Below are 15988 nucleotides of genomic sequence, written 5' to 3' on the forward strand. Positions count from 1 at the left end.
CCTACCATCCCAATTAAGCAGTTAACATTAAAACAACTGGTGACAAGATGTTTCCTCATATGTCATAACTTTGGCTCTTAACTCATTTAATACTTGTAAACTTTAATGTGCTTCAACATTTTGACAGTAGGCATTAACTAAATACAACAACTAAACACAAAGTCACAAAACAAATAGGCCTACAGATAAGCAAAAAAAAAAAAAGGTGAATGCCGAAATACTCTTGGAAACGCAGTTTACGATGAAATGTGATCTTACGCATGTTTCGTGAATGAGGCTCAATGTGTTACATTGTCATTGAATATTCAACTAAATGAATGAAATCAGTACCATGTGATCCCAAGCACCATCATTCCACCAGGTGGTGATGTTGGGCAGGGTAGGCCTTCTGACTTCCTACAGTCAGTACAATACCATAGCATAACAAATATTGAGACTGATTTAATGTATTGTGTTTGTTGTTTGTTGAAATGAAATAGCATTCCCCCCATGAAGTAGACATTAGAAAGGAAAAGACTGTATTAAATCCTTTGGGACATATTTGACATTTATATTGACATGCATATATTTTTTATTAATATTTATTTGAACAGCATTGTCTAATCAGCAATTCCTTCTTCAATTCATAGGGTTATAGTGTAAAAAGGGTAAGCAACTGCACTTTGACTGGCTGATTAAGGCCTGTGTTTAAAGATGTAATTCCCAGGGAAACATTCAAGCCAGATTTTAAGGGTTTTTTCCCCACTGAAATTAATAAATTTGTTTGAAATGAGTATATAGATTTATTTGGATGCACATCCTGGGAAGCATACACACACACACTGTGCAAATTTGAAATGTTTTTATGGTGAGCTTACATCACATATAGTCTGACAATATTGTGATTAATGAAATCTGTTGTAACATAGCCACATTGCTAACTAATATGGGAATGGCTATTTGTATGATGTTAACATCAGACCTGGGCAGAGTGCGGAAATGACACAACCAGATGTGTAGTGCCATATTTTCCTGAAAATCTGAGAATGCTACGGTAGAAGTAAAGGTAGATTGTTTGTTGGCATGTGGCAGATCTATCTTTTATAGCCAATTGCACATAAACGTAATGTATTCTAATTATTGATAATTTGTAAAAAAAAAAAAAAAACTAGTGCTGTTGAGAGTTCGTGCTGGTTCCCTTTTTCAAGTTTTTGTTGGGTTAAACAAAGTTTGATTATACAGGATGAGTGGGTCTGAGTGCCAATTGCAGATTGTCCTGAGCCTATTTGCGTTTTGTTTTGTTATTTTGGCCCACTAGCCCTACTGTTGCCCCTTTACTTTTGATTTTGTGTAGTTTGTTTGTCATCCTTTTCCTGTCCCCTTCCTTAGGCTAATGATTTTTCTCCTGACAGACAGATTTATTTTTCCCATTCGATTTCTCTCTTTGTTGGAAACGGTTTCCTTCCACTTTGTGAAGAGGCCGCTGGATATATATGCAAGCAAGCATGCGGTAAGATTTTTTCTTCCCAATGAGCGTGTTGGGGCTTGGGGCGGTTTTGCCAATTCAAGTGGATTATTCTCTGATGTAGCCCATGTCTTTCTACGCTGCTTAAATTGAAGTGAAGACAGTGAAGTGAAATAATGTTGCTGACTGCTGGAGTGTGTCACCAACACTTTCACAATGTGTCACTGCACCTCGACTGCTATACAGATACAGTGTTCCCCAAAAGTATGGGATGGTAGAGTGAAATTTGTTATTTTCCCTATATACTTAGGGCATTTAGATTTGAAATGAAAGGATGAATATCAGAGAAAAAAACACACAATCAGCTTTTATTTCCTGGTATTTATGTGTGTTTTACCATTTTACAGAAACAGCTGTTTTTGTGTTCAGTCCTCCATTTTCAACTATGCAAAAGTAAGTTAGCACATGACAAACTGGTGTTGACTGTTGCTCAGGCGTTTCCTTTTGGGTCATTCACAAATAAAAGAGCATTGAGTGTCTAGTGTTGGTTTTAGCCTTTGCTTTCATCTGTGGAGATCACATTTGGAGTCAGCTGGCATACACCATCATGAAGACCAGAGGACTAATTATGGTTGAAAATCAACTAATGTGTAAGCCAAGAGGGCAGAAGAATTCATTAAGAAGGATAGCACAGAAACTGGGTATATTAAGTACAGCAGTTTGGAAAGTCTTTAAAATGAATGGTCAGTGGCATTACCAGAGGGCAGGAGTGAAAATATACCAAGCCACCACATGCAGACTTAAGTACGTAGCAATAATAACAAATTTCATTCCCATACTTTTGGAGGACACTGCACATAGCAATTATGGAGCTTTCCAACCATGACAGTGAATTTATGGCTTATACCACTGTTTTTGAATTGCCAAAAATGGCTGATCTAGAGGTAGACACTGGCACAAATGCATTTTTGACTGAGGTTCTGCCCAGTGTTTCTTGGTTGACTATAATTCTATAATCCAGGGGATGGCTTTTAAAAGGAGAAATCTGTGTCCATATCAATACACTTTTATCTGAAAAAGTAAAAAAATCCTTTAAATCACATTGTGGTTTCAGCTTTCCAGGGTTGCCTCTGGGTTGTGCTATTCGATTTCCAATGTACAGATAAATCAACGTTGCATATACAATTCTCCCTCCATATCCCACCCACCCCCACCACCACCCATGCACCTCCACCCCTCAACCAGCCCCTGCCACCACCAGGTAAGGAGGCTCCCTGATTCCACATTAATTGTATTGTTCAGTCTAATAGAAGCTCTGTTTTATTTATAGCCTCTCAAATCAGAAAAGGGTGGGGGGGGGGGGTTAACTTTTTTTGTTCCCACCTTCAATCACATTCGCCTTTGCACAGACACCACTAGAGTGAGCCCACAGGGCATTCTATTCATCAACCCAGCCTAAAATAATTGGCTGCACTGGCCTAGTTAAAGGGTGACTACTCTCCTCCCACCCACCCCCCATGTCCCTGTTCTGATGTTTTCTGCAGCCATGAACAAAGTTTCTTCGGATCATAAATTGTCCCCTGAAGAAAGGCTGAACCCCAGGCCCTCCTCCAGTGCCCTGTTTTTTTTAACCTGTTCCCAGCAGCCGTCCTTACCTGATCATTTGCTGGTGGTGGTGATGGTGCTTCATAGTCCAAGAAATCTTCGGTCTGGAACCTGCAAAAAAAAAAAATGCACTCAGATTTGGCCAGTATAAACCAGTGCTGTGGATGAGTAATGGGGTCCCCCGTGGGCTTTAAGCTGTGGCCTTCAACGTGCACTCTGCACAAGACATACAATTAGCCCACTAAGCTAAAGTCCAAGGTCCTCAGCTCAGGAATCTAATTACATTCTTACTTCTTCTTTAAAGCTGACTGTACATTCTGTGGCACAGTGGTGCACAGACTTAGTCTGAATACCCTCTTGTGTACTGTGTTTTGTTACAGCCAGTCTCTATGTCAGACCAGGTTGAAGAAAATGTGTTAAAGAAAGCTGAGTGGCTTGTCTTGTTAAGGCACTTGTATGTGGATGGACCCCATGTTCCAGTACTGAATTCAGGTCATTCTAGTGTAGAGAGTGGCCTGCAGCCCCATCAGGATGATGCACAATTTTCATCACAGGTGTCAGATGATGACTGCTGATGCCATCTTTCTGATGTGTTCCTATAACATGCCAGATGCATTGGAGGTAAGGACCTGAGAATTATTCTCTGTTTGTGATTCACTCGTGTGATATACAGTATAACCCCGCACTGTTTCAGTTTCTGAAACATAACCACTACAGTTAATACAACATAAACTACATTTTCTAAGGTATATGAACACTCCTTCTAATGAGTGGTTTCAGCTATTTCAGTGACACACATTGCTAACAGGTACATAAAATCAAGCATATAGCCATGCAATCTCCATTGACAAGCATTGGCAGTAGAATGGGTGGTACTGAAGACATTACATTACAGGCATTTAGCAGACGCTCTTATACATAGCATTTTACATTTATACAGCTGGATATATACTGAAGCAATGCAGGTTAAGTACCTTGCTCAAGGGTACAACGTGTCTTATCCTGGAATCGAACCTATGACCTTTCAATTACAAGCCCAGTTCCTTACCCACTGTGCTACAGTGCCGCTCATAAAAGCTCAGTGACTTTCAACGTGGCACTGTCATAGGATGCCACCTACATGTTGAAGTGTATAGCACGTAAAAATCATCTGTCCTCGGTTGCAACACTAACTACAGAGTTCCAAACTACCTCTGGAAACAATGTCAGTACAAGAACTGTTCATCGAGAGCTTCATGAAATGAATTTGCATGGCCGAGCAGCCGTAAACAAGCCAAAGATCACCATGTTCAATGCCAAGTATCGACATGGAGAGGTGCCATTGCCATTGGGAGTACAACTCCGTATTAATGCCCATGGTTTTTGAATGAGTACATATGGGTGTGATGTTCAGGTGTTCACATACTTTTGGAAATGTAATATATGTGAAAACATTTTTGTTTTGCTCTGTGAAATGCATGTTAAACACATGATGTAGACCAGGTGTGTCCAATCTCATCCAGTGTGGGTGCGGGTTTTTGTTTTAACCCAGCACTAAGACACCTGATTCTACTCATCAAGGTTTTGATTGAAGACCGTGAGTAGCTAATTAGTTGAATCAGGTGTCATAGTCCTGGGCTATATAAAAAAAACCTGCACCCACACTGTCCCTTTTCAGATAAGATTGGACACCCCTGATGTAGACAAACACAAAGTTATAATTAGTTCTTCTCCCTGCTTATATGGTGTCTTTACTGATGGGAGCTTGGGAACTTTCTATATATCAGTATTTTAAGCCTTCATTTATTTTTGTTTCCTTGTTTGCTGGGTTTTTTCAGCAAACGTTTCTCTCTTGCCTTTTCTTCAGGTCAGGCAATAGTGTCCCAGTTTTCCTCTGTCAGTTCTGGGTCTTCTGCTTCTTCAATTCCCCCTGGTAAGCACATTTAGTTCAGTACTTTGTGATTTATTGTAAAAATAATTTTTTTAAAAGTGCCCATAACAAATACACATTTTTAAACAGATTGATTGCTATTATACAGGTTATGCTATGGCTCCTTATAGAACTGCAGAGGCTACTTCCAAAAATGTTTTTCTTCTGGAATGACAGAGATTCTCACTGCAGGTTTATGACACTGGCCACCTGGTGAGAGGAATCAGAAGTTGCGCTGAGGCAAGTTTTATTTTTTAACTTTATCATGAATATTTTAACCAGTCCTCATATCCATGCCAGCTCACAGCCCATGACAAAATTCCAGATTAAGTAGAATATGTTTATGTTCTGAACCTTCATTTAATGGTTAACACTCTCAATAATGAACCCAAGTGTATCAACAGTTAAAACGTCTCACTTATTCATATACATTTATTTGTATACACGTATTTACATATACTCATTTATATTCAAAATATATTTATTTTATGTAATTTAGTAATTATTATCAAAGATAGGATGGTTCAACAAACTTAAGCAATGAACATTACAGTTTAAAGAATTAAACCAAACCACAGCTTGTTCTCCCAAATAGTCCCAAGAATGCCAAAATCAAATTTCAAAAACAAAAATACAGCAGAATATTCTGAAAAAGCCAGAATATTTCCAGGGATGAAAATGTAAAAATGCCTAATGAGCTGTAAGACCAAACCCCAAGAAACGCCAGACCCAGATGCAAGGTTCAGATTCTCCAGATGCCAACAGCAGATAGCAACCCCCAATGTCCACTCACAGATGTTACCCAGCAAATGTTAACTGGCTGATGTTAAGCAAACAAAAGTTGTAGAAATTTATTAAAACTCCACCCAGAGTATCTTCAAAAATAATAAAGGCAAAATGAGAGTCAAGTTTGAAAATGACCGAATGGTCAAACATGAAGGGCTAGATGGGAGTCAGAATCAACAAAAATAGGATCAAACATGCAAAATCAAATGAAGCATTCACTATACACAACACACCAAGCACGAGTTTGAGGAGCTAGTCTCCACTGGTAAGTGGAAAATGGTGGCTTTTTCAAACCGAGTAACCGGAGATGGAAATGGCCAATCAGATGATGAACCAGAAAGATGAAACACACACGCAAGAGAGACAGATGTAAACAGATCTTATGACAGGGGTCGGAACACCAGCTAGTAGTAATCTCGACCTTCAGGCAAAATATTTGCCATGTAACAAAAACAAATTGCACTGCGTTGGTTTCTGCTTGAAATTGAAACTGCTTCTAAAAATAGAAGAATAGAAGAATTTCAACTGGCAGGCCTCAACAACCATTATCTGTATTGATATTAAAACTTTCAATTAGTGATTTCAATTAAATGTCACAGATTGCATTCCAACTTGAAATCAAAAGGACAATGATTTTTGTGGCCCCTGTAGCTACACTGGGTCTTTGACCTCCAATAGTTCTGGTGTGCGATGTTTCTTCAGAAGGTAATATGACCATGACACATTAACATTTGTATACATACAGAAGACCACCAGCGAGATATTTAGTTGCCTAGACATTTAGTTTTATGCCTGGGCTGGGGGGGGGGGGGGGGGTAGACAACATTGCTATAGTTTCCCATATCAAATTATACTGTCTCTCCCTCAATGGTGATAATCTTAAAGAGTACACACCCAACACTATAAAGGTAATCTTAGCTTTTTTATTTGCTTAACTGCCAGAGATATGCAGTTGATATTTTCCACCATTGAATAAATGAACGAATGTGGAAAAATAGAGTTGGGGTTTCAAGCTGAAAATCACACTGACTGATGTTCAGTATTGAACATCAGTCAGTCTGACCTTCAGGCCACTGCAGTGGCATTACATACTTCATTCCTCTGAGTCAACGGCAACTGAAGATACAAACTTGTGGGCACCTGATTTTGGGTCCCTCAGTCCCTGAAAACATTTTTTGGTGCATATTTAAAAGTTTTTTCTTACAGTGTTTTTTCCATAGAATTTACAGATCTGATGATTATTTTGGAGCCCCTGGGGACAGTTAGGACATTTCCTGGGCTAGAGTAGTGAGCTATGTTGGCAACTGGAATTTTTCTGGGCTGATTTGAGAGAAACAGGCAGGGATGATACCAATGGTGTCATAAATGATAAAAACAGCAGATGAGCACTGAGCTAAACATAGGGGCTGTGAGCGAGCCAGGGTCAGTGCCTGTGGAGAGGGAGGGAAAGCGAGAGGACTGCTTCACCCACAGCGTGAGAGGGATTGGAGGCCTGCCACACAGGCTCTCTGGCCTTCTAATCAGCTCCCCTGTCTTTGATTGGCCATCCGATCACCACCTACATTTGATTCCCTTTGATGACATCACTGTGATGTTACTGATGTTGCTATATCTTGTGAGATCTGCATTTTTGCAGTTCAGGCATTTCTTGATTGAATAACTCCTGAGCCATTCATTCCATTTTTTGTGGCATAGCCAAGTGTGTATATTTGACCTGGTTGGGTAGGGTTGTTTCCCTCAGGAATGGGTGCTAGCTCAGGTACCTGCTTTCAGGTCCAAAGTCCCCTGGGACTTGCTCTATGGTTCCGCTCTTCAGCCTTGCTGTTGGAACTCAATTATTTTTATTTCCAAACACAATTTGGAATGTTTAGTGATCACAGAAATGTACTTTCCAAACAGGAAATATTTTTACTTTTATTTGTTTTCAAGTCAGAGTTTGGGACAGATATTGATTGGATACAGGTGAATGGCTAAACATGGGACCCCTTCAGAAGTCAGAGCCTGGTTTTTGGAATTGGACATGTGAGATTCTCATGCTATCTAGAAGTTACATTCCCCACCACGGCTCCTTCTATATCTGCTACCCTTGCTGCTTTATACCTGTCTGATAAAAGCTAAAAATTCAAAAATTCCAAATGTGGGCAGTCTGTCTGCTCTCCTTTAAAAAAGCATTGACAGACTGGGTCGGGGGTGGGTGGGTGTTGATATGCGCATCCTGTGGCAGAAAGCTGTTTATACCCAGTGCTGTCATGCGCCTCTCCACACGCGAATGGAGCCAGAGTACTTCCTGTGTCTGTGCAACATACAACTCCAACCCTCTTAAGAAAACCACGGGGTTAACACAATAAAACAGTGTCCCACAAGGACTGGAGCTCCTGCAGTTACAGGACCTGGACAATTTATGCATTTGCTCATTTCACAGCGACTAGCAGGTGGTCTAATCAGTCTGGATTCCCAGATCCTGATGGCATCAACTGAAATGGAATACTAGAGTGTTATGTTTCTTAAGCATATTCCGTGGTACTTACATTTTTTAATTTGCTTATGCTTTTTTAATAGAGGTAGTTTAGCTGAGCTGCACATTTCTGGATGTATTACAGAAAAGTTTCAACAAAAGATATTTTGTCTGCTGTTTTTATTCTTGGTATAAGATCAGTGAAAATGAGAATCCAGGTGGTATTCACAACAGGCAAATGTGATGGAGTGGAGCAGCTTTTATTTTAGCTTAGAGGGAATTTGGCTAAACACATTTCTAAAATGGATTTTTATTAATGCTACTTACAAATTCCCAGAAATTGAGTTTGCACGAGATTATAGCAAGTTCTGTACCTCTCTGTTATCCATTTTGATAATTATGTCATTGTTAATTTCTCATGAGCATGTTAATTGAAAAATCAGTGTAGGATGTGGACAAATATCTGCAAAGATCCTAAAAATGGCGTCGCAATCCAGTGTCTTTATATGCTATGGTGTCAATGTCACAGATGGCAGAGAGAGAATAACAGACAGCAGTGTTTCATTACCGGCCCCAGGTTCCTCTACATGCATCATATGGTTCACCAACCTGAGGGCAGGAGTTAATGGCTTGTATTGATCATACAGATAAGATCATTAGCCCACCGGTGCTGAGTGAGAAGCTTTGGCTGGTGCAGGATCAGGCCCAGTATGGTGGCTTATCGCTCGAATCCAGGAGGCCTGTGCAGGTCTCTGCTTCAGTCTGGCCAGGTTACAATTAGGAGCACCTGTGTGCAACCACAACAAGTGCCAAAAAACCACAACAAAGAGGACGTGCACAAAAATAGCAGATGTGTCGGTCTCCGGAGCGAGGCAAGCCGGACTCATTAGAGACGTGGAGTGCGAAAGGGGCCTCGAAATCCAGCTCCTGGAAAAGGACACGTTTGAGAGGGAGCGGTGGAAGACTGCAAGCAGTCACAATTATAATGCAGGAGTCAGTATAAGAGAGCGAAAGGGCAGGCTTTAATGAGGCCGTCATGTCCGAAAACAGCTCAGAGGAACACCACATGGGAGGAGGACCACTTGAAAAGGTATCAGAGAGAGGCAAAACAAATGAAACGGCGGGGCCATGCATTTGCATAAACAAGGTCACTTTTCTCTCACCTACGTTTTATTTTCTTTTTTCAAGTTAAACAACGCCCATAGCAGGGGTTTCCAACCCTGGTCCTGGACAGTTGTCGAGTCTGTTGATTTTTTTTAAAAACCTAAGGTGAGCAACCAGTCAAGAGCAAAAAAACAAGTGAGGTGATAACTGTGTATTGAGTTTCTTTAATTGATCAATTAAGTTAATGAAGTAAAAATAAAAATCAGCAGACCCTGTGGCCATTTGGGCTCACACTCGGACACTGTTGACATGTAGTTCTCCTTTAGGCCCTGGAACTGAGAAATATGAGCCCAGCTTCCCCAGGTAGGGAGGACTGTTCTCTGAGTTAATCAGTTTCAGCCAGAAAACCAGGATTAAGCCGTAAGAAGGAGTCTTCGAGCGGATGTTGGTTAATGGATGCCCATGGCTCTTCCTTGTTGTCTCTGCTTCTCAACATTGCTGGAGCAGGTGGGCTTTACAGCACCCCAACGCTCATCCGCCCCCAGAAAACAACATTAAACCAAAGATGATAAAGGCAATTCAGTGCATTACCTGACAGAATTAATATATTGTATATTGCACTTTGTGTTAATATCCGGGATGCTCTCCCCTGCTTCAATGGGGCCCTCAGCCTTCATGTGAAAAGTCTAGTTAAATATTCATGCCTTTAATGAGAGGTGATGAATGTAAGTGTTCTAGTTAGCGTTCCAATATCGCACCAGAAATAACAACAGTGTTAGAATGTCACATTCTCAGGGTGACACATTTGAGGTCTTTTCCAACACTCAAATTTTTTGTGAAATGTCTGTTCACACCACCCCCTTTTACAGCATAAAATACTTTTTTATTTTTGAGAATTTATATTAACTTCAGAAACTAGCACACTGAGGACATCACAGTGCTTATATTGTAGACACATACACAGCACACACATGCTGTAATGGTGTCCCTCTGAGCTGTGAATAATGTATTGTGTTCAGTGTGCTTTATGGGGACAGTATTAGCATCATGTGTTCAGTGTGCTTTGTGGGGACAGTATTAGCATCATGTGTTCAGTGTGCTTTATGGGGACAGTATTAGCATTATGTGTTCAGTGTGCTTTATGGGGACAGTATTAGCATCATTTTTTAATTTTTTTATTTAATCATTATTTAACCAGGCAAACCACATTGAGATTGAAATCTCTTTTGCAAGGGGGACCCGACATGAAACACAAAGTTACCCAACAAGACTTACACCTAACAAAATGTACAGCATCAAATGTGGAATGAGACTGAGGTGTAACAATAATTAAAAGTAGAGAAGAGGTTAAAATAGGTTAAACACAGGAGTATACTTCGGTCACAGAGTCATAAATTGCATGTTTAAAGTCCCCAAATGAAATGAATTTGTCGAGTTTAAAATTCTTTTGCAGATTGTTCCAGTTGTAAGGTGCAAAATATCTGAAAATCGTCACGGCAGTCCTGCCATTGCTCCTCTCCTCCTTTCCTATTTACCAGACAGGGCGAGAGATCAGCTGTCACTGTGCTTTACAAGACCAAAAGAAAACACAAAGACGCACACGTACATGCACACACATGCATGTGCATAGATGCATTTACATGCACAGGTGTGCATACACAAGCACACACACACTCGTGTACACACGGACATACACCTAAACCGAGGATGCGACTCTCTGTCTGGTCGTCAAGGCCTCTTCTCTTTGCAGACAAACGGCAGAAGAAAATGCGTGCAGTGTCTTCAGAGGGAGGCTGAGATGGAATCTCCTGTGGGCGGAAGGAGGGCAGTGATGTTTTCGATGCACCGCCCCCTCGTGGGCCAGGTGAGGGCACTGTGCTGTGGAGGTGTGGGAGTGAACACTGGCATCCAGAGAGCTCAGATTTAAAAGGGTGCAGCACAGCAGGGAGGCAACATTAAGCAACTGGTAGGATGCAGAGGAGAGGAGAGTGTCGGGAGAATGGGGAAGGGAGAAGAACAGTGGGGATCTGTGATTATGGGGAAGAACACACAAGCATGCGTGCATATATGCACACATGCACACACGCACACACACACACTGTACATATGCACACATGCACACACGCACACACACACACACACACACTGTACATATGCACACATGCACACACGCACACACACACACACACACACTGTACATATGCACACATGCACATACACACAAGCATGCCTGCATATGTGCACACACACACACACACACGCAATCATGCATGCATATATGCACGCACACACACACACGCAATCATGCATGCATGTATGCACATATGCACACACACGTACACACACATATGCATGCCGCACATGAAAGAGTACATGCAAACACGTACCCTGGCACAGTGTTGGCATTTAATGTCTGCAGCTTTTTGTGAAATCAATCTGCTCTGAGCAGCGTGAATGTCTATCACAAGTGCCCATTGCTTGCTATGATACAAATATTGTCCACCACAAACTGTCACACAGCCCCCTGTGTGAAAATGTGTGCCTTGCACTTCAAGGACTGGGATTTTAAATGGTCGTTAAAAAGGCGTTTGGGATGAATCTCAAACGCTCCTGCTCCTCTGCTGCTCCCCCAACCACCCCCCCCCCCCCCCTCTGTGCGCTTCTCTAATGAATCTGCTCGTCTCAACATCCTTCACGGCCCGAGTAAACTGTGCTGCACAGCCAGATGGGATCCTGTCCTTTCCCCCTCAGGCCACAGCTCTGCTGGAAATGTGCACTGACTCGCAGTGCACACAGAGTAATTGCATTGTGTAATATGCAGTGTCATGAGAGTGCGGTAGCAGGGCTGTAATGACAGGGCTGTCATTGCCCATTACATGGGGCTCCTGGACTGAGAGGGTCTCAGGGTCACATGCACACGCTCACGCCTGCACGCAAACACGCATACATTTGGCCAGTGTCGGTGACAGGGTCAGGACATGGATCAGCTGCATGCGCTTGGTGTGTTTGATTGTACGTATCTGCACCCTTTTGGCCTTTTATTATCTCAGCCGTACAGCTTTTCATCCACCGGTTTGCAATGGCTAATCATACCTGCACTCCCTTACTGTTGCAGCAGCAGGCCCCATACATGTGTACAGAGGCAGACTTGCTCTTGCATCCTCAGAAACACTCCTGAAATGTACGGTACAGAACTGTTGTTTGGGAAAAAAAGGTTTTGGCTCTGTGTTTGTGTGCTCCTTTTATAGTTGCGTACATACAACAACAGTCTGTTGCAGCAGGCGTCTGAACATAAGTTGCAAGTTTATCATTCTGAAAATGCATTAAATTACCACTAGGTGCAGTGCTTGTCATTTATCACACCAGTATGTAACTGGTCCCTTGTTGAGTCATTTTGAGAAAAGAGAAGAGTTTTCAATGCAGCATTTCATTTTGCAAAAGATCTGAATTCTGCCAAGACTACTTTAGAATTTTGTTGTTTATAGTTTTTGGGTAAACCATAGTTTGAGGAAAAATGTATAAATAATATAGAAAGACTAAGAAATTAAAAGGATCTTCTTAATGTGCAGTATGAGGAGTCAGAATCAAAATGGCCTTAATTGTGACACAGACTGGAGAGGGAGGAAAGGACATGTAATTCTGCAGCTAATGATGGGCTTACTCCCATTAGGAACAGGGGAAATAGAACACAGGAAGTATGGTAGGGGGTGATAGGGGAATATAACACTGACTCCCAGCATAATTATGTAGAAAAAGGTTTCATTACATTTTAGCCAACCAATGGTTACATATCTCTTTTTTAAACTATTTTTCTGCCTGTCAGTCTGTAGTTGTGTGTGTGTGTGTGTATTTAGAGAGAGAGATAGTGTGTGGTGGTCTTGTATGTTTATATCTGAGTACATTGCATATCGGTGCTTTGTGCTTGTATGCATTGTGTGTATGTGGGTCTAAACGTGTTGTGTATGTTTGTGCGTGTATGTCTTTTGTTTTTTGTGTGTTATGTTGTGGCTGGGTGCGTTCATGTACCGTGTTTATTTAAGAAGGCACTTACTTTGTTTACACATGTACAGTTCATATCACTCTCCATCTCATTCATACCTTATTTTATACTGAGTACATTTTTGGCCCATATGCACAATTTCTAAGAAAGGTTCTGGACCTGCCAGGAATATATTGTTGAACAGCCCTGGTTTAGGTAAATGATTTTTTTAAATGTGAAGAAAAAAAGATTACAACAGAGAAGAGAAATAGAATAACGGTACCATCTGGAGAGAGAGAGAGAGGTGGATGAGGAAAGGAGGACTGGCTGGAGAGCTTGTGTGGAAGTGGCACAGGCTGGCACAGAGGGGCAGGACTGAAAACATGGTGATTAATGCACACTTCCCTGACAGTTTGGGTAAGGCTGACGGGCAGGGAAGGAGGGGTATAATTGTACACTGCCACCAGCTGGCACTACTGCCCAGAGAGAGAGAGAGAGAGATAGTTGAATTGTATGGAAACGTAGTCCCGTATGTGTGTGTGTGTGTGTGTGTGTGTGTGTGTTTGCTTGTGTGTACACACACACAGAGCTGAGAAGTTGTTTGTTGCCCTGCAGCTCAGTAAAACTGTGACAGACACAGCGGGTGTGTAATATGAACACAGACTGTGCGCTTCAACATTCTCACATAACAGTACAGTTGGGGCGGGCGTACATTATATTATATCACTTTATTTTATTAAATGAGTTTAGGACTAATCCCTTCTCTGGAAAGTACATTTCTGTTATAAAGGACATGCAATATTATGACATGTAAAGAGCTTCATCAGAAAGCTTTCCAGAAACAATTTTATAACACAATGCATGTGAACCCTTAATCGCTGGGTAAAACTAATTTATGCAATCTGCTTGTCAATTTTCATTTATTTTTGTCTGAAAATGAAGAGAGTGAGTGAGAGTTGTAAAAAGAAAAAAAAAGGAGTAGACGGAATATAAGAAGGGAAAGCTTCCTCTTTTTCTGAATAAAGAGACAATGGTTTCAAACGATGCAGAAAAAGTTAGGCTGAGCACTTAAGTCAGAGGTAGTTTGAATATTTCAGGTTGTTTGAGCATAGCGAGAGCTGCCTGTCCTCTGGAACTTTTTAACTGTTTCAAAGGTTTTTTTCTTTCCAACTGCGCCTAAGCAAATCTTTTGCTTAGCTGAGAAAACATATTTTTTAAAAGTTCAGCTTGAATGAACCTGCAACATTCTGTCAATTCATTCCAACTACTAACACTAAACTAAACAGGGATAACATGTGTCCAAATGTTCTTTATCAGACTGGAACCGACAGGATCACCGTCTGTGTAACACTGACTATTTTATTGTGAAACTTCTTTAAGTGAAGTGAGATCAAGGCTACTGAACATCAACAGTGTGAACAGGACTAGCAACCAGAAATGAGGGTTTTCAGCACCAAAGAAATTGAAAAAATATTTTCTGGTTTTAATTTGAGTGCTGATGCTATGCTGGGAGCCACTTTGTTTCCTTTTAAGCAGATATAAGCCACTGATGAAGCAGAATGTAAAGTGCCCTCTGGCCTTGGCTTTTTATAATTATAACTTTGTAAATTACCGATCATGCTCTTCTCCAACAATTTGACCTGCCCAGTTGTAGTGATGCCTTGTCCCAATGTTGTCCTCCCACAACCTCTACTGCATAGTGACTATGTAGTCTGCGTTGGCAGACATCGAGCACCCAGACCACCAGAGGAGGCGCTGTAGGTGGTGGGACACACTGTTCTTCCATGACAAATTATGCATGGCTTTATGAGCACATTATGAAAGAATGAGACTCGCACACTTGATATGATGCTCCAAGATTGAAGTTAATCCAGCAGCAGTGTTAACATTTTAGCAACCCTTCTTCTAACCACATGTCAAAACCAGCATGGTTGGTGTTTGACTTAACCCAGAGGGTACCTGCCTATTACACCCGGTCTTTCCCAGGGCTGTGGCCCCCCTGGGCCCCACACTACGCGGGAAGGTCTGGCTTCAAGCAATTCAGCCCTGGGGCCACCTAAGCGTAACAGAAGGTGTGACACTCCATTGTAGGAAAGTATTCTTTGCAACACATGTTAAATGATACAAGTATGCTCTCAGTTTATTACTAGGCTGTGCTAAGCTAAAACAAATGCAAATATCGCTCTGTACAGGCAGACCATGAACAAACAGTACTGGTTTGAGCCAGTATTGAGCACTCAGAGTGGTTGTTAGCAATGCAGTTTGGCCAATCTGGTCTCTTCAGCCGATGATACTTTATTGTATCATGATGTTTCAGCCATGTTGGCTTTCAACAGATTAATTTGATCCTGGCCACAGCTCTCAAATGTGAGACATATTGCCTGTGTTCCTGCAAAAAAAACAAAACAAAACTAAAAAAAAAACAAAGACAAAAACAACAACCTCAAAAAAACCCACACAAAGGAGAAATTCCCCCAGGACTCAAAGGACAGGGATCAAACTGAAGGATGACACCCAATATGTTACACACACCAGAATGTCATCCTTCATTCTTCAAGCTGATGTCCTGACTCGCTGTGCTTATTAAAGATCCCACAGCACTTTTGAAAAGAGTAGAGGTGTTAGTCCTGGTCAAATTCCCTCAAGATTTGGCCACCTACTAATGTCTTACCTCTGATTGGCAACACAGTCCCTTGCATTCCGACA

General features: G+C 41.4%; 1 protein-coding gene across 3 annotated transcripts in view; it reads left to right on the plus strand.

The window, feature by feature from the left end:
• The window catches only part of camkvl (CaM kinase-like vesicle-associated, like), a 70751-nt gene that overhangs the window by 2236 nt on the left and 52527 nt on the right, over positions 1–15988 (plus strand). For 2 of the 3 annotated variants that reach the window (XM_035387184.1, XM_035387187.1), the window contains exons 2-5: positions 3430–3670; positions 4896–4961; positions 5151–5198; positions 11054–11167. In XM_035387184.1, the coding sequence (XP_035243075.1) occupies positions 11102–11167 (66 nt within the window). In that variant the 5' untranslated portion in view covers positions 3430–3670; positions 4896–4961; positions 5151–5198; positions 11054–11101. Of the gene's footprint in view, positions 1–3429; positions 3671–4895; positions 4962–5135; positions 5199–11053; positions 11168–15988 lie in introns of all 3 variants that reach the window. The other variant, XM_035387186.1, reaches the window with a different exon arrangement.

Source organism: Anguilla anguilla, chromosome 13 (assembly GCF_013347855.1).
Source record: "Anguilla anguilla isolate fAngAng1 chromosome 13, fAngAng1.pri, whole genome shotgun sequence".
Lineage (NCBI taxonomy): Eukaryota > Metazoa > Chordata > Actinopteri > Anguilliformes > Anguillidae > Anguilla > Anguilla anguilla.